General features: G+C 38.5%; 1 protein-coding gene across 10 annotated transcripts in view; it reads right to left on the bottom strand.

Annotated features, from left to right (window-relative positions):
- POLA1 (DNA polymerase alpha 1, catalytic subunit) overlaps positions 1–22,894 on the bottom strand; it is a 298,585-nt gene that overhangs the window by 185,315 nt on the left and 90,376 nt on the right. For all 10 annotated transcript variants that reach the window (XM_055269496.2, XM_055269499.2, XM_055269502.2 and 7 more), the window contains 2 exons: positions 1,715–1,747; positions 846–938 (listed from right to left, as the gene is read on the bottom strand). In XM_055269496.2, the coding sequence (XP_055125471.1) occupies positions 846–938; positions 1,715–1,747 (126 nt within the window). The remainder of the gene's footprint in view (positions 1–845; positions 939–1,714; positions 1,748–22,894) is intronic.

Here is a 22,894-nt window from a genome sequence, read left to right as displayed (position 1 = left end):
AAAAAAAAACCTTTGAATTTCACCCTCGAAACAAACAGCCGGAATAGAAATTAAAAACAAGAGGGGGCCAGGAGCGGCGGCTCATGCCTGTAATCCCAGCACTTGAGAGTCCAAGGCAGGTGGATCACAAGGTCAGGAGATCAAGACCATCCTGGCCAATACGGTGAAACCCCGTCTCTACTAAAAATACAAAAATCAGGGGGGCGTGATGGTGCATGCCTGTAACCCTAGCTACTCAGGAGGATGAGGCAGTAGAATTGCTTGAACCAGGGAGTCGGAGGTTGCAGTGAGCCGAGATATGCCACTGCACTCTAGCCTGGCCACAGAGCGAGACTATGTCTCAAAACAAACAAAACAAAACAAAACAAGACAAAAAAAAAAAAAAAAAAAAAACCAGAGGATTGGGCATGGTGGCTCATGCCTGTAATCCCAGAACTTTGGGAGGCTAAGGTGGGAGGATCGCTTGAACCCAGGAGTTCAAAACCAGCCTGGGCAAAAAAAAATCTCTACAAGAAAAAATTTTTTTTAATTAGCTGGGCATGGTGGCGAGTGCCTGTGGTCCCAGCTACTCGGGAGGCTGAGGCGGGAGGATCACTTCAGCCCAGGAAGTCAACGCTTCAGTGAGCCCTGATCGCACCACTGCACTCAAGCCTGGGTGACAGAGTGAGACCCTGTCTCAGAAAAAAATAATAAAGACAGACAGAAAAATAGAAGAATTGAGAGACACCAAGTTTATTATTTTCAGAAGCACACACATTCATATATACATGAATTTATAGTGTTCCATGTTAGAAACAGAATTCACAAAAATAGGTAAAGAAGATAATTTCATAAAATTATCTCACCTTGTTTCCCAACTTAAATACTTCTTCCAGATTGGTGCTATTGGTGTTTATCATAATTGAATCTGTATCTCCATAAATAACTTCAAGATTCATCTAATGAAAAGCAAAAATTATAAAAATTAACAAAAACACAGTGACCATTACACACAATGAAACTAAAGATTTTCCATACTACAGAAATTACAGGCTCCACAGACTTTTCAGAAGTTTATGTTAATTATTATTTATATTGTCAGGGTATACAATTAAAGATTAAGCCTCTATAAACCAGAAAGGCAAGCACCCTGACATCAAGAAAATCTCTCAAATTTTCTTAAAACAGAGAGTGGAGTGGAAGGGGAATTGTGTCTAGTTTCAACTGAAACAAAATACCAAATTAAATAATGAGAAAAAAGAGAATAAAAGACTAGGAAATGGGGTCTATATTTATCCACTGTACCACATGCTTAGTGGTCATGGCAATTTAAGAAGCGGAAACATAATGGATTCTATAAATTCAGGGGCACAAATCCATATTAAATTCTTAATACAGTTGCAAACAGTATTTAGTAGAATATGAAGAGTGCCAAAAAAAATCAATCATAACAAACAACACTAGAGCACATACAGTATAAAGGCCTGGAAATAAACTCTAATTAGCACTGTTACTAATTTGTTTGAAACATTCACATATAAGCTTCAAGCAGGGGCTAGATCATATCAGTACTGGTAAAAGAAAAAAGCTGTAATCCATTAGGCGGGATTAGAAATGTAAACTAGGCAACCTAAGAAGCAATTTCCAGTCTGTTTGGGTTACAATTTTCCTTGAATACAAAAACGTTACCAGTTATGATATTTAAGTTTTATACAATGAAAATGCTCAACATTACCTTTTGTACCATCTCTTTCGTATGCATCAAAATCTAAATGAAACAAAAGTCAAGATTAATATGTTACACAATTATAAAGACATAAATAGAAGCACACAGAGATAGGTAACTCTCAATGATTTGCCATTTCCATGAATTTCTAAAGCTCTTTCTCAATAGCAACCTCTTGAAGGTTTTCTAACGACAGCCCTTAAAATAACAGTAACATCAATGTAATCTAAGTTTGCCTCTATGCTGATTCTGAGCCAGAGATATGCATGCATATATATACATATATATCTTTAATAAACACACAATAAAATATCTCTATAACATGGCAAAAAAGCAAACTATTCTCATTACTAATACTTAAATAGAACTGCATGCCTAAAAAAAGCTTAACAAAGCATTTCAAATCTGGCAATTCTTATTCATGGTATTCAGGAACTTAAAAAGTTAAAAAAAAAAGCACACTACATTTAAAATTCTTCTCTAGACTAAATTCATTGAAGAAAGAGAGTAGATAGATTTTCACTATATTGCCTGGAGCTACCCCAGTACCCAGTAAAAAGGTGGGGCTCAAGAAACATTCAGTGAATAAAGACGAACATGGATATCTGTTGATGGGTCTGTCCCCAGGCCCATATAGCTACAGATCAGAGATATTTAGGTTACAGTGTGGATAGAAATAAAAACTGATATAAATTATTTTGAGCCAGATCAGAAGTAACACATATTTAACAAACAGCCTCTTAAAAAATAGTAATATGACATTATTAGGACTCAGAGAGAAAGTGTGTGTGTGTGTGGGGGGTGTGTGTTTAAAATACATGTGCTAGATGCTGTGCAAGGAACACCTTGCGCATTTTCTCATTCCCCTAGATCTCCAAGGGGTAGCTACTATTAATATCCTCTTCTGTTAGATGCCAAAAGACAAAGAGAAATTAGTGTCCTAGAATGACAAAACAAGGACATGAACCCAAGCATTCTGACTCGAGTATGGTGCCTTAGTCACTCCATGCTATTGCCTCTCTGCTATCACCCAACTTTCAAAGCATCAATCTAAAGCTGAGGTCACTTTTCCAATAGACCAAATAAAGATTTACTTCATTTATATTTCTTTCTCCTACTTCAATAGTCCTCCTTGTCAACTAAGCTCAAGCTTCATGGTGTCATTTCTTTCTTGTCTTCCCTATTACAGAGCTTTGTAAATCCTGTCTTTAGAGTATCTTTTATATCTATCCATTACTTTCCATTTTTTATTGCCCTCTTCCCTTTATTACTATCTCCCAGTTTTGTTCAGATGTTCATTGTATTAATATTATGTTCTTAGACAAGGAAGCCCTTTCTCCTGCCCTGGGGGTGGTGAATGGTGGTGAATTCTGATTAGGCTAAGCCAGTGGTTTTAATAATGACTGTACAGTGGAATCACCTGGGGATCTTAAAAAAAAAAAAAAAACAATATCTGGCCCCAACAGTTTTCTTACATTGCAAGTTGGCTTAAGGACCATTGGACTAAGATAATCACAGCAATTCCATTCTGGAAACAATGATCAGTTTAGGCGTGCACATGTGAAGAGAATCCTGTCCAATTAAACGTAAGGAGAATTCCTGTAGGATGCTTCTCTGAAAGGTTTTCCTTCCCGATTTGAGGGGGCAGGCGGTGGGGGACTACCTTTTTAGACTGAGGGCTGCTTGGAGCAGTGGCAACCATCACTGTGGCCATGAAGGGCCATGCCTAGGGTGCAAGCTAACATGCTAAGCAGGGCCGGCTGCAAGGTGGAAAGCGCCTGACTCCATGGCAATGAAGTTGTCACTGAGGATGAACCAACTTGCATCTCTACTGGCTTTAGGTCTCATCAACTCACCCTGAATATCATTACCAATCTCCTGAATGTTTTCAATGTCTCTCCGATGCCTACAAGGTCAAGACCAAATTCTGCAACTGCACCTAAACCACTGTTCCACTTGTATGGCCTGTTATTCTTTTACATAGATCCTCTTGCTGGACAGAATAAATCTCCCAGTCTTCCAACAGTTAACTGTGTACAGACTCATCTTTTCATGCCTTCACTCATGCAGCGTGTCTCCTACCCAGAATTCCTTCCCCAGTCCTTTTCCTATCATTGTTACAATCCTCGGCTCAAATCCTTCTTGCATGAGCTGACTGGCCCAGCCCATACCTGTCTCTCTCCTCTCATCTGTGTTTGAATTATTTTACTAGTACTTGAATGATGCTTTATGTTATTAGCTCCCACCCACCCACCCCAAACTAGACTACAAGCTCCTGGAGGTCAGACCACATGTTTGTGCCTAAGTGCAGACTTCACTGTAATAGGAACTCAAAACACTGTTTGCCAGGTGACTGATAGGTCCTGTAGTAATCCCAACTACTTTTCCACTAGACACTAAAATTCAGCTAACATAAAAAACACTCACTCTCCCCAATTTCATCTTCATTTTTTTATCTTCATTTTTTAACATTTAAATTATAGGGAAATGCATTGTGGGAGAATACTTGACAATTCCTTTAGGGAAAGGGCAATAATGAGACCAACCCAAGGCAAATTAATCACAGTGAGGACAGAATTACTTATCAAGAGTCCTCTTTACCCTCTGCCTCTTACAGTTAGCCAGGCTTAGCTTTCCTCATCACAATGGACAACACCATAACGTAACTGTTACCTCAATAAAATACCTGAGGAGCAGTTTGTCAACCTTTTACTACAACTCCACATATTCAATAACCAATTTCTTCTACTCTTGTTTCATAACATGAACCAAATCTACTATGTCATCCCTGAGTGTACCTTCAATGTGAACTGGCAACCTTCACCTTTCAGATCCATCATCCACCCCTACACCATCCTGCCACCAACTCACAACCATTGCCATGCATAACCTGAGGACTGCTACCAAAACAATTTTCTCTTTGGTGGCAGAAACCTTTTGGTGGATGTCTTTTTTTGCAGAAATGGTAAACTATAGATTATGCCGCAACTGCTTTTTTCACCTAGCACTTATCCTAGAGGTTATTTCAAATTCACACATAAAGAGCTGCCTTATTCTTTTTTAATGACTACATAGTACCCCACTGTATAAATAGAACATAATTTATTTAGTGTTCTATTAATGAACATATAGGTTGTTTCTACTCTTTACCATTACAACCATACTTCAACAAATAATCCCTATACATGCGTAATTTACAAATCTACCAGTAACAAGATAAATTACTACAAGTGGGTGTGCTGGGTCAAATGTTGTTATGTTTCAAATTTTTAAAATAAATATAACCCAATAGCTCTCTATAGAGGTTGTACCAATTTCTGTGGACCTCACCATCTTTTCAGTGGGCCTCACCAGTAGCTGATGATAATGTTCTGTCTCAGGTTCAAGGTCCTCACCACAGTTTGTCAACTCTTCAGCCCACTCTATACAAGACAACCCACAACCAGTCTGACCCCTAACCTCTCATGTTTCTTCACTAAGCAGTTCTAGATGGTGGGTATCACAGTGACCTCTCTAGTCCAATGCTTATCCAAGTGCTAATGAGCAGAAACACTCAAAAGTTGCCCTCAAGTCCAGCCCTCAATTCAAACTGCTCACTGGGGAAGGCTCAGCTGTTATCTACCCAGGGAGCTACCAAATTCTTACTATCTACCAGACGGCCTGGTACATGGGAGCTGTTAATAAATATTTATAGAATGCTAAGTGAATAATCCTAAGGGGTACACAGTGTTATAAATCTCAACTGACAGATGAGGAAAATCAGGCTCTGAGATTTTGCCCAAAAGCTTGATCCAGAAGCTGGACCTTATGTTTCACTTTCCTTTCATTATGTCCCGCTACCTTCTTAAAAAAAAAAAAAACAAACTCATACTACATAAATGTTCTAGAAGTGAACAATCAAAAACTTGTACATTACAGATATTTTCCCCATTGAAGAAACACATTTTAAAAATAGCCACAAGTACCCAGAAAGGTCTACTAGACACAAGGTACAATGATTACAAGATGACCATTCATAAGTTCACTTTGAAGTGACAAGTGTAATATTAAAGCTGCCCATTCTGACAGAAAATCATTTTGTAAGTGCTAGCGGCTAGAAAACAGGGCTATAAAGGCTTGCTAAATTCATTAATAAGGCAGTCTGCAGTTATCTGATTTCACAGCAACACCTGCATATTTATCTACTCATTACCAATTGGATGATGGAATTTTTTTCAAGCACATTTCAAAAATCTGCCAACTTCAAGTGTAAAAAAATAAACTTTGTGGTTAATTTTTCCCTTAACAAAGTACAGCTGTTGAGAATAATTGTTCAAGATCTTACCCTGTAATGTCAACTGCAGCAGAACAAAGAGTATTTAATTAGCAAATCTATCCAGTAATTCAACACCTATTATATAAAATGCCTTCGTGATTTTATTCAGGATAATTTGCTAAGAGGGTTATTACTGACATTCAGATGGAATTTAAAATTCCTACGCAAGTCGAGTCATAATAGCAGTAATGATCTCCCCAATCAGGAGACTCGGTGTCACACAAGGCTCTCTTGCAATGCAGCAGCCGATTTCCTGACTTCTTAATTCCTGGGCTCAGCTCAGTGAGAGCCCTTCACGCCGATATTTCAGTCAGCAATACATCTTTAATGGGACTCTATTAAAATAACTAGAACAAAAATGACTTTTTTTTGGTTAAAAAGAATGACAGCACTGCCATCACATCAATCATTGCAAGCTTTGCAGAACAGTGCCGTTAGGGGAAAAGAGGAGGGGGAAACAGGAAAGGGGTGGAGGTGGGGAGAGCAATAATTAAAATAATACGAAAAGGAATTTTAACCCCAGTCTGAGCTTCTGAAGGCTGGAAAAGGGTAGTGGGAACTAGAAAGGAAATTTAGATGTGTATCAAAAATTGTTTTCTAAACAAAATAATGTGTCCATGAATATACCCACGATATGGTTTACTAAGCAGAAAGATGTTTTTTTTGTGTGCCAAGGTTAACAACAGCAACAACCTAAGACCAACTACTACTAAGATGTGTATTTGTAGGTTCTCCTAATAAGTTCAGGATAACACCTGAGTCTTTGTATTTTGTTAAAATACTGTTGTATTACAATGCATCCAAAGGTTACGAAATGTTTTTAGATGCTATTACAGACTAAAAGAGTATTTATTAATACTAAGCAACAGAGAGAAAACACCAGCTTTCCACAGCTTAAAAAAAAAAGTTTCAAGGTCCTATTCCAAAAATATGTCTACTATAGTATTACATATTAACGAGAAACCCACTTTGGTGTATGATGCAGATATTAAACACAAAGAAAATCCTACAAGTTAAGAAAATGTTGAGTAAGGTGAAATTCTAAACAAATAACGCACAGAATGACAACTGAAATCTCAATTGCTTTAGGATTCTTCCATTAAAGATGATATAAAATTAGAAATAAACTGGAAATTAAACAATACACTAGCATAACAGGGGTAGTAAAATATAAATGGTTTTGAAGGCTAGGAAAGAGAAAGGCAGGTGAAATATTAATATAAATATTATGATATTTGATAATCCAACCATTACCTAAGCGTTCCACATTCCAAATTTCAGCAACAGCCAAGCAGGACTCAGTGCTACTCAGTTCTCCCACTTGATGAACATTTATTTCACCCTTATTCTATTAGATTGTCTTTTTCCTATTCTCTGTTATTCTTAGATTTTGTCTTCTCTAAAAATGTTCAAGAAATATGGGCTATGGATTTAATAAGCATGGTACTTTCTGTCTTCACTACTTAACACTTTTGTGATACTGGGCTACTTACTGCCTTTAAACCTTAGTTTTACTTTCTCTAAAATTGGGGTGATATTACCAGCTTGTTCTCTGAGCTAGGTAAGAATAAAAAGAACCATAGGCTTAAAAAGTGCTTTGCAAAGATAAAATGTTATACAAATATTCGTGGTTTTTTTTTTTTTTTTTTTAAGTATAGGGTCTGAAATCAGAGCACTTGTTTAAACTGTCAATTACCAGCTAAGTGATTTGGGACCAAGCTGGTTTCCCTTTCTAGGTCTCAGTATCCTCATTTATAAAATGAAGAGGTTGAGATTCCTCACAGATCTAAAAATCTAGAATCCAACCTTGACATGTAGAAATGTCTCTTCATTATATTTGGTTGGTTTGTATTTCAATCACATTTACTTCTTCAATATTAGGAAAAGGAGGTACTACTGTACCTAACAAGGATAATTAGCATTGTGAGGATATATTTCCATATTCTAGGTTGCTTTTGAGGGCTATGTGGTTGTAAAATAACTAGAAACATGTAAGTTCTCACAAGTTGTCTGGATACATCTTTATGCACTTAATGTGAGTGGGTACATTTAAAATACATAATAACATCCAACACCTGTTGAGATCTCTTTTCCACACTTAGGGGGTATATATACACATCTACATATGTATCAAGATTTCTCAACTTCAGTACTATTAACATTTTAGGCTGAATAATTATTTATTATAAGGAGCTATCCTGTGTCTATTGTGGGATGTTTAGCAGCATCCCTAGCCCCTACCCACTAGATTTCATCAGTAGTATGAGTGCACACATATGCCTGTGTGCTCTCCTTCTCTCCAGCTGTGACAACCAAAATTGTGTCCAGATATTGCCAAGCACTTCCTAAGAAGAGCAAAACTGCACCGGTTGAGAATCAGTGATACACACTGATGACAGCATTTTCTCTCTCCAGGCACACATTCAACTGTTGGTCCCATAAGCATTCATTCTAAATCCCACCCATCTCCTCCAAACCCTTAACCAGCTCCAAACATGATAATTGGCCCCTCCAGAAACCTTCAGCCAGAACAAAGGACTGGTTTCCTATCTTTTCTTTTTCTTTTTTTTTTTTTTTTTTTGAGATGGAGTCTTGCTCTGTCGCCCAGGCTGGGAGTGCAGTGGCATGATCTCGGCTCACCGCAAACTCTACCTTCCAGGTTCAAGCAATTCTCCTGCCTCAGCCTCCCAAGTAGCTGGAATTACAGGCAGGCACCACCACGCCCAGCTAATTTTTGTATTTTTAGTAGAGACGGGGTTTCACCATGTTGGCCAGGTTGGCCTGGAACTCCCAACCTCAGGTGAGCCACCTTCCTCAGCCTCCCAAAGTGCTGGGATTACAGGCATGAGCCACCGCGCCTGGCCCCAAATGGTTTCCTTTCTAATCCAATGAGCCCACATATGCTACACTAACTATACTGCATCTTTCCAATGTGGCACCTTTTCTGCATTCCCATGTCCTTCCTTCAGACATCCATCACTCTCTTGGCCTACTTGTCTCTAGCATCACTACCTCCCAAGCCTATCTTCATACTTCGCCAGTGTTCTTTCTATAATAAAATATACTTCTTGAAATAAAATTCAAACCCCTGAGCCTGTCCTTGAGACTCATCTAGTTGAGGCCTATCTCATCTTCTAACACTTCCTACACGTACCTTCAATCCAGCCCTCTCAAAATATTTTAGGTTCATTAAACAGGCTGTGCTTTTCTTCTTGCTTCTGTGTTTTTACATGCTGTTTCCTCAAGTGGTTAAAAATGTTGAGTTGAGAAGTTAGGCTGTGTGATGGTTAATTTTATGTGTCAACTTGGCTAAGTCACAGTACCCAGATATTTGGTCAAACGCCAGTCTAAATGTCACTGTAAAGGTATTTTTTTTAAATGAGATTAACACTTAAATCAGTTGACTTTGAGTACAGCAGTATATCCACCACAGTGTCAGCGGGCGCCATCCAATCAGTTGACGGCCCTAAAAGAAAAAGATTGAGGTCCCTCAAGGGAGAAGGAATTCTACTGCAGACTGCTTTCAAACTGTTGCTGAAACATCAACTCTTCCCTGGGCTGCCGGCCTGCCCTACAGATTTCAGACTTGACAGCCTCCACAATAAATCACACACACACACACACACACACACACACACACACACACACACACACACACCATCTCTCCTAGTGGCTCTGTTTCTCTGGAAAACCCTAATATAGGCTACCTGGGTTCAAAGCCTAATAGCACTGCTAATAAGCTGTGCGATGACCTCAGGCAAACAATATAACCTCTCTAACCTTCCAATTCCTCAACTGTAAAACGGAGATAGCAACTGAAGCTTCCTAACAGGGCTACTGTGAGCATTAAATGTAACAATGTATGTAGTTTGTTTTGTATGGTCTCTGGGACATAAGAGCTCAATAAATGTTAAGGGTTATTATTACCTAAAATCTACTTATTTCACAAGGAACTTAATACTGTCAGAAAAGCCTTCTCGAGACTCCTCAACCAAATGATATTAACAAATATCCTAGTCCTATGTATCCCCCGAAGTACTCTGTGCATACCACAACACACCACTCTATTACGAAAGGTAAGATTAAGAGACCATAAGCAAATTTTAGGCAGAGATCATATCATGGGCATTAAACCTAACAAAATGCCTGGCACAAAGTAATAATTCAATAAATATTTATTTTTTAGGCTCTAGTAAAAGGAGGAAAACTCCTAGTGGTCCAGCTTGAGAAGAGAAAAGCCATTATCGATCAGTAAGTGCATCTCCATAACAACAGGACCCTAAAGTTGGTTACAAAAAGCAGCAATTAAGCCCCCACACAGTACACATTTAAATGCTGGCTTTTTCCATGCAAGAAATGAAGAGTGAATCAGTTTTGATCCCACCTTCAAACACAATGCATGTTATATAAACAAATATTCACTCAAAAGAAAAGAATTTCTATTCCAATGACAAAGGCCCATTAATTATAAACTCGACTATAAGTGTACCTCTCCCATACAACTATAGTTTCCAGATAAACTGATTTTGTTTTAAATCCTTAATTTACAACCTAGACCTTCTGGTAGCTCATGTGTGAAGAATATAAAACATACTGAATAAACAACAATTTCTGAAAGGCTTCTCCTCCCAAAAAGACAAATTTAATACTATTTATGAGTATCTCTCCATTATTGCCCTACAATTTGACAGGGCTATTATTTTGATCCCAAAACTTAAAATACCACAAACTATGCCTTTGAATGTGTGAAAGGAAAAGTTAATTTCTTCCCTGTCTTATAACGTGTCTTATAATTTCTTGTCCCCAGCATGACTATTTATTCATCCTGTGGATTCTTAAAAACCCACTTTACATGCTGACTTTTAAGAACTCAGTTTTCACCTTTAAAGAAACCTTCCTTTCACAACATTCTTATTCTCCATTCCTCTTCCACTCCAACCTCCAGTTTAGAAGCTCATGTCCTATACGTTTCACTTGAATTTACAAGTATTGCTGCCATTCTTGGGGTTATATCTGACACAGGACAGCGGACAGCTTGTACGACTGGCCTTAAAGCACACTTGAACCAAATCTACTCACTGACACAAGATCTCAATATGAGCCTATACAATCTTAAATATTATATCCCCAGTTAAAAAAAAAAAAAAAAACCTAAGATACTAAAATTAAAACTGGAGCAGTAGGTATTAACCTAAGGTCAAGAAATCTGAAAATCCCCTGAAACTGTCAGCAAAGATTTGAATGTGTGCTTACGTACATTTTTCTAGAAAGAAGATCCACATATTTAATCAAACTTGAAATTATGATTTGTTTAAATAGAAGTACCATTGAGGATGCTCCAATTCACCGTAAGAATAGAACTTTCAGACTTCTTAACATTCACAATTTTCATTAAGATTAGAAACACTCTCACCCAAAGGTCCTTGCCCCTTGCTTTTGAGGTGGGTGTTTTCAGCCCCTACCTACAGTTTATTTTGCTCACAGAAACATGTACATGTGAAAAGGCTCAGAGATTTGGCTTCCTGACTGACTCCTCATATAACTCATCCAGGGGGGCTAATTAAGACACGGCCAAACTATGTCCATGCTTTAGTGAATATCAGCACTCAAGCAAGTTTCACACAACCTGATTAAAATTGACTCAAAGTGTCTTACTTCAGTAATCACTTAGACGGAATGAATTTTACATTAGTGGGATCAAGCATGCACCAGGCCTCAGTGGAAATGAAAAGGGCTTATAGTAATAGGATTTATAAACCCACCCATTAGGTTAATGGCTAAATGATTTACATGTAACTTTCTCCCCCACCCCGCCTTCCCTCACCCTTTAACTCAGTAAAAACTATGCTTGGCATTTTCCACTGCAGTGCCACACACAAAGGAAATAGCCTTTCTATTTTGGGACATTCTAATTTCTAATAATGGCTTGGGTAGCTACCATTAACTCTTTCAAAGCACAAATAATTGACTAATAAAATTAAGTATTCTATAAGGCCTAAAAGTGCTTAATTGATCATAATTGTCTATTTGAGAAGAAGGCGTCAGGCTGGCTATGCTCAGATAATGAAGTTGGGCAATTCTGAAGCACTGCAATCAGTGTAATACAGCTAAAAAGGACATTGGCATTTTCTAGAATCTGTAACATTTTCTTTATAACTGAGGTCATGGGAAAATCTGACCAGAAAACTTTGAGCTCCCAGCTCCTACAAATGGCAGATTTAACAAGTTGTCCCTTGTCATTACTAAGCACCTGGTCTGAAGCTCAATCCCGGAAGAGCACACAGCTGGTAGTCTGGAGAACCTGAAGTTGGACAGTGACCAAGGTGGTGCTGTCACTATTTTGACAGAAGCATTCTGATTTCTAGAAAGCTCCTTTTAAGGGTCAGTGTGTGACAAAATAGCCATTGGAGTGTCCATAATTACTCTCTTCTTCAAATGAAGTGAGACAAGGGAGAACGTTTTAAGCCCAACACCTCAGAGGGTAATTCCCTTGCTCAGTACCAGAGCTAAATACTAAATCATGTTCTATCATGACCACACTTTCTAGACGGCCTCTTAAAACAACTCTTTATTTTTTTACAAAGTGGCATCCCTTGCCCACTTCCATTCTACTGTAAGTTCAACAAACAGATTCTATGAGCTAGCTTAAAATACAGAGGGGTCCCACTTTAAAAAAAATCTTCTGAGAAAGACGGTCTAGTTTTAGGGAGATGTAAATGTGTTCAACTGTCCAGAGAAACACGTGTTGTAGACACATGTTCAGGCATGCCTCTAGAATAAATACAGTTGACCCTTGAACAATGCGGAGGTTAGGGGCACCAATCCCCTTGCAGTCAAAAATCCATGTATAACTTTTGACTCCCTTAAAACTTAACTACTAATAGTCTACCATTGACCAGAAACCTTGCCAATAATATAAACGGTTAATGCATTATTTCGTATATTTATATGTATCATATACATATAAACAACAAACTAGAGAAAAATTGTTCTTCTTACAATATGGAGGTGGGCAATAAACTAGAAAAAAAATGGTTTCTTACAATAAAGTATAGAAAAAAATGTTACTAAGAAAATTATAAGGAAGATAAAATATCTTTACTACTCATTAAGTGGAAGTAGATCATCATAAGGGTCTTCATCCTCATCATCTTCATGTTGAGTAGGGCTGAGGAGGAGGAGGGGCTGGTCTTGCCGACTCTGGGGTGGCAGAGGTGGAAGAACATTTATGTATAGGTGGACTCACACAGTTCAAACTCATGTTGCTTAAGGGTCAACTATATACTTAAGAATCAATCAAATGACATATTCCCATTTATCAATCACATTTTCTCCTGTCCCATTATATTCTATACTTTCGCTGGGAAGAATCCAGAGAAATTTTGAATCAAACAGAGATCAAGTTGAGAAAAGTAATTTAGGATGGAGATACAGAATATGAAGAAGCAATATAAAGGATATATGAGGTTTGGCTACTCACTGCTTTAAAAAAAAGCAGTCTCCTTCACTTTTGACTTTGGGTTTTTTTTGGAAACAGGGTCTCGCTGTGTCACCCAGAATGGAGTGCACTGGGGCAATCCTGGGTCACTGCAGCCTTGACCTCCTGGGCTAAAGCAATCCTCCCACATCACCCTCCCAAGCAGCTGGGACTATAGGTGCACCCCACCAAGCCTGGCTAAGTTTTTTTTTTTTTAAAGACAGGGTCTCACTATGTTGCCTACCCTGGTCTCAAACTCCTGGACTCAAGCAATCCTCCCACCTCAGCCCCCCAAAGTGCTGGGATTACAGGTGTAAGTCACTGCACCCAGCCTGTGCATTTCCACTCTCTAATTTGGCCAAGGCTCAAGAATTTGATATGAATTATAGGAAGCACTATATTCTCTTGTCATTTAGAACCTCAAGAAGGAACTCATTCATTCAAACACCAACAATATTTACTAAACTCTTCTCATGTGCTAGGTTTAGGTCATAGGGAACACAAATGTGAATGATTCAGACATGATCCCTTCCCTCTTATAGGGCATAACCCCCAGTAGAGCAGGGAACCAAATAGGCAATTGGAAAATACACACATACTACATACACACACATGTACATAACAGGGGCCCCTGGGGCAGGAGTTAGAGAAAAGTCCATAAAAACAGATAATGTATAAGGGGAAGGTGAGTATACGGAATAACAGGAAAAGGAGGATGGAAGAACAGTGTTTGTGAAGATGCAAAGAACACAGGGAAACGCTGAATGGTGAGTAAAAAAAAAATAAATAAGTTTTAAAAAAACAATTTTTTTTTTTTTTTTTTTTTTTTACAAAGGCAAAGAAAATAAAATGTATGGTTGAGGCTAGGATGTTCAGGGGAAATGGAGAGAGGGTGGGAGAGAGGCCCAATTGTGAAGGGCCTTGTAAGTCACATTAAGGACTTTAAACTGGGGAGTGGCATAAGCAGATTGGCAGTTTAAGGAGTTCTCTCTGGCTATAAAACATCTGGAGAATACTTGAGGGGGGCAGTGTCCAGGGAGATGTAATGAGGCCTGAATAGCATAATTGCAGTGACACTGGAGATAGAGAATCACAGATATTTAGCAAGTGGAATCTACAGGACTTGGCACTGGGCTGGATTTGCGGCATTAGGAAGAGATAGGAGTCAAGAATGATACCCATGTTCCTGGCTTAACAACTGGGTAAACAGTGTCATCATTCACTGAGACAGGGAATCAGGGAAGGGAAACAGGTTGGCAAGCAGAACTGCAAGGGCAGTTTTGGAACTGAATAGGATATGCCTGTGGAACATCTCAATGGAGATCACAGAGAAGCAGACAGAAGCTAAGACGTTCAGCAGAGGGGATGTAAGGAATTTCAGGTACAAGAAATTCAACGCTTAACAGGGATGCAATACGTTAATATGAATAAACCAAAGCAATATCAGCATGTAGACAATAACAGAACTCTTTGAGATGCTTGGCACAGCTCACTGAAAGGGTAGCCAGAGAAAAGGGAGACTAGGCAAGTTAGCACCAAAAACCATGGTAATGGTGCTAGAGTGGCAGGTGCTTCATGGTTCTCCTGATTCCTCATTCCTCCTCTAGGACCTTCTGTTCCCTTTGAACTATTATATCTCCATTCTTTCTGTTATTATTGGCAGGTGTCACACAAACCAGGGGCCACTAGCAAATCTGATGCAGGCTGCCATAGTCACACAGTCAGGCACCACACAGTGACCTTTAATGAGAATGATCCTAACAGGTGGCTAGTGCTTAATACAAATAATTGTATTAAGCCTCTGAACAAGGTCAAAAAAGGAGAGCACCTTGCTTTGTCATGTGCAACCAAAACTACAAGCTGTGGCTTAACAAACAGCAGGCAAAACCTTTGCAATAGCTCCCCTCCTTGAGGCCATGTTGATGAGCTCAACAGGGAGACTGAACACCAATCAAGTCACAAGAGCCTCCTAGAGCCCTCTACACCTACATAACCACCCTTTTCACTACCTCTCTTCTGCACTGGAGAGGAGGAGAGAGGTGGGGGTAGTTCTATTTTATGTTAAGTTTGGTGCCATTTGCTAGCAGTTACCATTTATACTTATTCAATAAAGATAAGTATACCCTTCCAGAGAAACTAAGTCATAAGTGATTATATTAACTGCTTTTGTCACTAATTAGATTTTATAACATCAAATGTCTCACAGTTTTCATGGACCTTTAACCTCAGAGCAAGTCACTGTTCAGACACAACAGACAGCCGTGGGGTGGATGGGGGTGGGAGGAGCCTATGCAACCTTTTCGGAAAGACAAACACCTCTATCATGGCCCAGACATTCCACTGGGTGGTAAGAAGCCAGGAGTCCTGTGACCTGCAGTGGGAACCCATGTGCTGATCTACAGCCTTTCTCCTTGACCTTTACATCCAAAAAAAAAAAAAAAAAAAAAAAAGTCTTTCTTTCTCTTGGAGACAACTTCCTCTACTCCCATCCTCTTAAACCTTGTGACTGCAAATGGCATGGCTAGAACGAGCCACACACCACTGGCATGTCTGTACCCAGATAAAGAATCTAAGCAATAGATCCGATTCCTGTCAGCTGCAAAAGAGCCAGCATTTCAGCTGCTTCTCATTCTTTATTTTTAAATGGCAGGATGGGCTCAAGGGCATGGTGGCCTGTCACCCAAGAAGAGATTAAAGATTAAAAAAGATAAAACCAACACCATTGAGAGTATACAAATTCACAGGAGACTGGGAGTTGAAAAAGTGCTTCAGAAAAGCACATAAAACATTTACAAACCAGTTATAAGTGTGTTTCTCTTAGTGACATGGTAGAAGGAAACTGATTACGGGAGCAAGAGAAGAATCAAACCAACTACAGATCAGTTCCTAATCAATGGGACTAACAGAATAATTCTCCAGCTACTAATTTTTAAAATACTTACTTTCAGAACCCAGAGCATTAAAACGTTGGAATGTGCTCTCAACGATCAAGTTTCCTAGTCAATCGGTCCTCCAAACCAAAGAGCATGTAAAATTAAATGTAAGTCAATAAAATTTAAAGAATATGGTTAGGAAGAACTACTTACCTATGCAGAATACAAAATGTGATTTCTTTTTTCCCCTATACCACTACCATCACCACCAGATAATTCTCAACTAATTCTTACAAGCTGAAGACCAACTTGGATTTTGATGTATAAACTGCTTTTGACGATATTTCAATTTAAACAGATAAACACTTTTTAAAAAAAAATGCAAGCCGAAGACACCCTTTTAAGAAACTAAGAAAACAGATGTGGAAGCCATTTGTTTAGATGAAGAGGAATTTTCGCTTTTATAGGAATACAATGATTCATGAAGAGGAAAAAAGTCTGTCATCAAGTTTACTTCAATAGATACTCTTGGGTTTGAGGCAGCTTTCTAAATATGGCCATTGCTTTTCTTCACATCTCATCTCTCCTGAAATATCTCAAACTACCACTAACAAACATTACTTTTATTGTCTTTGTTCTTTTAAATTTTCTGCTTAGTTAATATATTGTGCGGGGGAAAAACCACAACTCTGGTACTACAGCATTACATACTTGCTTTTATTGCTTAGGTAGCGGTACAAAATACCTACTGCTTTGTTGATCTATCACAAATATATCAGCTTGAGAATATTACAACAGGAATACAAGAAACCCTAACAATAACTTCTTATATAACAGCTCTCTTCAACCCCAAAACAGATGGAATAAGAGAATAGTGAAGTTTTCCTAAGAAGTTCTAACAAAGAGAAAAATCACCTTTCTTGGTTTGTGTTTAGTGGAGATGCTAAGAAGAATTAAACAGGGAAGGCCGTGCACGATGGCTCACGCCTGTAATCCCAGCACTTTGGGAGGCCAAGGTGGGCAAATCACTTGAGGTCAGGAGTTTGAGACCAGCCTGGTCAACATGGTGAAACCCCATCTCTACTAAAAAAATACAAAAATTAGCCAGGCGTGGTGGCACACACCTATAGTCCCAGCTACTCGGTAGGCTGGGACAGGAGAATCATTTGAACCCAGGAAGTGGAGGTTGCAGTGAGCCGAGATCACGCCACTGCACTCCAGCCGCCTGGGCAATAGAGAGAGAGAGAGACTCAGTCTCAAAAGAAAAATAAAAAGAAAAAAAAAAAAGAAACAAACGGGCATTAGGAAGGGCAACAGGTCTCTTCTGAGGGGATGGCGGGGTCCATCCACCCACAATCAAGAGGCTCTCTTCGGACAGGCATGGTGGCTCACGCCTGTAATCCCAGCAATTTGGGAGACTGGCGTGGGCGGATCACCTGAGGTCAGGAGTTCAACACCAGCCTGGCCAACACGGTGAAACCCCATCTCTACTAAAAATACAAAAATTAGCCAGGCATGGTAGTAGGCACCTGTAATCCCAGCTACCTGGGAAGCTGAGGCAGGAGAATTGCCTGAACCTGGGAGGCACAGGTTGCAGTGAGCAGAGATGGTGCCACTGCACTCTAGCCTGGGCAACAGAGCGAGACTCTGTCTCAAAAAAACAAAACAAAACAAAAAAGAGACTCTCTTCATATAACAAGCCTCCTATGACTAGCACCACAGTTCACACAATTCTCTTGTGATTTCACTATAATTGCCCACATTTCTGTGAACAATCCCTTTATCAAATCCTATTAATCCCAGTGTCATCTCTTTCCTGCCAGGATCTTGACTGATAGACCAAATAAATTTTAAAACAAAAAAAGCAGTTTTGAAATGTCTTCTTGAAACCTCATCCTCCTGAAAGTAGACTCACACGAAGCAACACCTTTTGAAAACCTATGCCTTTTTTTTTTTTTTTTTTTTGAGAGGGAGTCTATCTCTTTCTCATTTAGGCTGGAGTGCAATGGCGTGATCTTGGCTCAATGCAACCTCCACCTCCTGGGTTCAAGCCATTCTCCTGCCTCAGCCTCCCAAGTAGCTGGGATTATAGGCACCTGCCACCACACCCGGCTAATTTTTGTATTTTTGGTAGAGATGGGGTTTCACCATGTTGGCCAGGCTGGTCTCAAACTCCTGATTTCAGGTGATCCACCCACCCTGGCCTCCCAAAGTGCTGGGATTACAGAAATTCTAGGCTTTTAAGACTTGTAAATAAGAAGATATGCTGTGAATTTTCTTTAAAGAGCAAGCCTTTGATATCTCTCTTTGACCATGACATATTAATAACGCTCAAATTTAAATTTCCATTAGCCCAACTTTATCCCAAAGAGAAAGAAAAATAGTAGAAGAGTACCTCCACCTTATGATCTTGACAATTTTGGAAATTACTATATTATTAATATATGTTAATTTACATAGTTATATTTCCATACACTGCACATTAACACTGAGGACCAGGACTGTGTCTTACATTTGTTTTCCACATACTAAATCATGCCTTGCAATAGTTCCTTTAACGGAGGATATATTTGAAAAATAATTTCTTGACAGTTGGAAATAGTATCAACAGTAAAAGAACATAAGCAGGAAAGCTAGCCCCAAGAGATATGCTTGGTTACTTTGGTATTTTCTTATTTGGCATGCCTTATCAAATAATTCTGCCACCAGAAGAAAAATAAAAGCCTCACTGTTAGGTGAATATAAAATTTTAGGAAAACAGCTGTATAACCATCAAGATTATTTTCCACAAGTAGCCAACATGAAACAGAATTTACAACAGAGGCAGGAAGAAGAGTAGGTGTAGTTAGAATAGAAGGAAATGAGGAGGCTCAACAAGAATTAATTACTGGTAATTACACATGCTACAGCTTCTCTTTTCTCCACTCTCTAGCTAATCAACAGTGGGAACAGATGTGGTCTGTGGTATTGGGGAGGGGGGTGCTTAACAGCTGTTTGGAGAACATGCCATTAAAAAGCAGCCTTGTCCACAGAAACCCAAGAGTTCTAGTGTTTGAAAGAAAAGAGGTAATGAATAATGACCACAGTCTTACTCTGAACTTCAGCTCATTCAGGCCAACGATTAAAAAAAGTCTTTCTCCTGATTTCTAATAAACTATGGCAGTAGCTTTGATATTTTCTGTTATAAGAGTACCTCAATATTTCAATATTTGAATCTATTTCACATATCTCACCCAAGTAGTCCCAAAACCAGTAGAAAAATTCAACTTTTTTGAGTAAACATTCAATAAATCTTAACTATAATGATTATCACAAGAAACACTCTAAAACTCCCACTATAGAGAATACCAAATTAGGATGAAATAATCCTAAACTTGCTAAACCATCTTTTTGGACATTTTTTCATGGATAAGAACTCTGTGCAACACGGAACTTGGAACATCCCAGCTTCTTATAAAATCTGAAGCATGTGGCACAACGTTAATGCATATAATCATTCCTAAAAAATAAAAACACAAACCAATTCCAGGGATAAATTAAAAAAACAATACAACAGGCCGGGTGTGGTGGCTCATGCCTGTAATCCTAGCACTTTGGGAGGCCGAGGCGGGTGGATCATGAGGTTAGGAGTTCAAGACCATCCTGGCCAACATGGTGAAACTCCATCTCTACTAAAAATACAAAAATTAGCTGGGTGCGGTGGCCTACATCTGTAATCCCAGCTACTTGGGAGGCTGAGGCAGGAGAATCACTTGAACCGGGAGGTGGAGGTTGCAGTGAGCCGAGATCGTGCCATTGCACTCCAGCCTGGATGACAGGGCAAGATTCCGTCTCCAAACAAACAACAACAACAAAAACAATCAAGGCTTTAATAGTTTAGCGTACTCACAGAACAAAAGTTCCAACCTGTTTGTGCTTCCTCCAAAGTCTGATGACTACCAGTTGGGCAGGGTCAGTGACATCTCCTACCTCATCTAGGATACCCCCAAGTTTCAAGGAATGAGGATAGGTGACACAGGTCTGGCTTCCAGAATTTATAGTTGACTGCTACTTATGATCTGAAACCCTTATGCTGGAGTAGCAGAGAAGATTTTTGTCTTTGGAACCATTTAGGCTCCAAAACGCTGTATAATAAGTCCATTTGTTCACAAATCCAAAGCAGTGCTCAATAAATGATTATGCCACCGATTGACAGTAAGCATATTGCCTGCTTTTGCTGAAATGTGCAACTGTGTTAGAACCTCTGAAAGTTCTTGAGCAGCTTAACAACTGCAAGTTCTTCTTAGGTTAAATGTTTTATATATATATATATATATATATATACACACACACACACACATACACAAATAAATGAGTGGGGGCTGTATATACACGTAAAATGAGCGCACATATTCATATACACTTTCAGGATATGACACCAATTTCTCATATCTAATCTTATTAAACTGAACTTGCATATTCTCAATTTTATTTCTGTGTATTTTTGGGGCAACTTCAAAAATTTCATTCAGTTTCAGTATATGTAAATTGCACAAAACTATGATTCAATCCTGTTGGGGATAATTAGAGAAAGATGAAGCTGCAGTTGAGAATAGGAAAGGAAGGTAAAAGCTAATGTTGGAACAGAAATAAAGATTTTTAGAATGAAGCCACATTCTGACGACATCTAAGTCAGCGGGAGGGGGCAGGATGTGAGTGGGGAGCTCCAGGGAGATGGACGTCAACAATTTCTCCATTTAAAAATCAGAAAGGCAACGAACAGTGTCAAAGAAAACTAGCCATAGTGAAGGAGGGGAAATGTCTCAAAGCATGCTTATCTGCAACAAAGCCAATTTTCTCTTAAGGGATAGTAAATGAAAAAGAAAATGGATCCCTTATTACTAAATAAAAGAGTATAAAGGGTCATTTGTATTACATTGAGAAGATTTAAGTGAATGTAAATACTGTTTGTTCTTAAGAATTTCCATACACACATTCTAAACTTCAAACCTCCTGCAACTATAGTTTCTATGACATCTAAAGTTCTCAGAGTTAATTTCTACATCCAACCACAGTTTTCAGGAACCTCTTTCTCCTGAAGAGTAAAGGACTATACCTTTCCTTTGCAATTCACCACGATAAAGCTATTCTTTTTGCTGTACTCTGCAAACCCACCTTTAGATTCTGAGAAATAATTCTAATTATCTGCAAAACAGTACATAAGAAAGTTTAAATTAATCCTTCATCCTGAATTATGTTGCTTTTCTGCAAAGACACATTTCCATGCAAAATAATGAGCTTTTTTTCTTGATAGAGAATGTATTTGGGAGAGAAATGGGAGTTTCTGGCAAAAAATAAAGGCTTCATTACTTCAGCTTTAAATGTAAATTAGGCACTCAGCGGCTTTCAAGTTGGGACAGTTTTCCTTACACAAGATAAGATGAATTATATTTTATTCCTTAGTTCTTAACAAGAGTCACTTCCTTAGACATACCTAACCCTTAAACAAAGGCTGTTCTTTGTCATAGCTAGGGAAATGTTTTTATTACTGATGTTCTTTAAATACGTATAAAAATCTCTTTTCCACACTCATGCTTATAACAAGCTGTTACTTCAGCAAAGAAGATCTAAAATGAATATAGAAAAAAGGGGACTATTTGCTTTCTCTGTGAACATTACACGTATCACCCGACCTAACGGAAAGGCCTTAAAAAAAAAAAAATCCATGAACACAGGCCCTTTCCATGTATTTGTGTCTTCAATTTCTTTCATCAATGTTTTAGAGTTTATAATGAATAGGCCTTCTACCTCCTTGGCTTAATTTACTCCTAAGTATTTTATTCTTTTTTATGCTATTGCAAATGAGATTTTCTCTTAATATCTTTTTTTGGATAGTTTATTGTTAGTGTATAGAAACAACTGATTTTTGTATGTTGATTTTGTATCCTCCAAATTTACAGAATTCACTTATTAGTTCTAACAGTTCTTTGGTGGAGTCCTTAGAGTTTTTTATATATAAGATGATGTCATCTGCAAACAGTTTAACTTCTTCCTTTCTGATTTGCATGCCTTATACTTTTTTCTCTTGCCTAATTGCTCTGCCTAGGACTTCCACTACTATGTAGAATAGAAGTAGTAAAAGTGGGCATCCTTATCTTGTTCCCAATCTTAGATGAAAAGCTTTCCGCTTTTCACTGTTGTGTATGATGTTAGCTGTGGGCTTGTCATACATGGTCTTTATTGTGTTGAGGTACTTTCCTTCCATATCTAATTTGTTGAGGGGTTTTTATCATGAAAGGATATTGAATTTTGTCAAATGCTTTTTCTGCATCTACTGAGATTATCATATGATTTTTATCTTTCATTCTGTTAATGTGGTGTATCACATTTACTGGTTTGCATATGTTGAAACATTCTTATATACCAGGGATAAATCCCATTTGATTATGATGTATTATTCTTGTAATGCCCTGTTAAATTCGGTTTGCTAGTAGTATTTTATTGGGGATTTTTGCATCTGTGTTCATCAGGGATACTGGCCTATA

Source organism: Symphalangus syndactylus, chromosome X (genome assembly GCF_028878055.3).
Source record: "Symphalangus syndactylus isolate Jambi chromosome X, NHGRI_mSymSyn1-v2.1_pri, whole genome shotgun sequence".
NCBI classification, from domain to species: domain Eukaryota; kingdom Metazoa; phylum Chordata; class Mammalia; order Primates; family Hylobatidae; genus Symphalangus; species Symphalangus syndactylus.
This window is presented reverse-complemented; position numbering and strand designations above follow the sequence as displayed.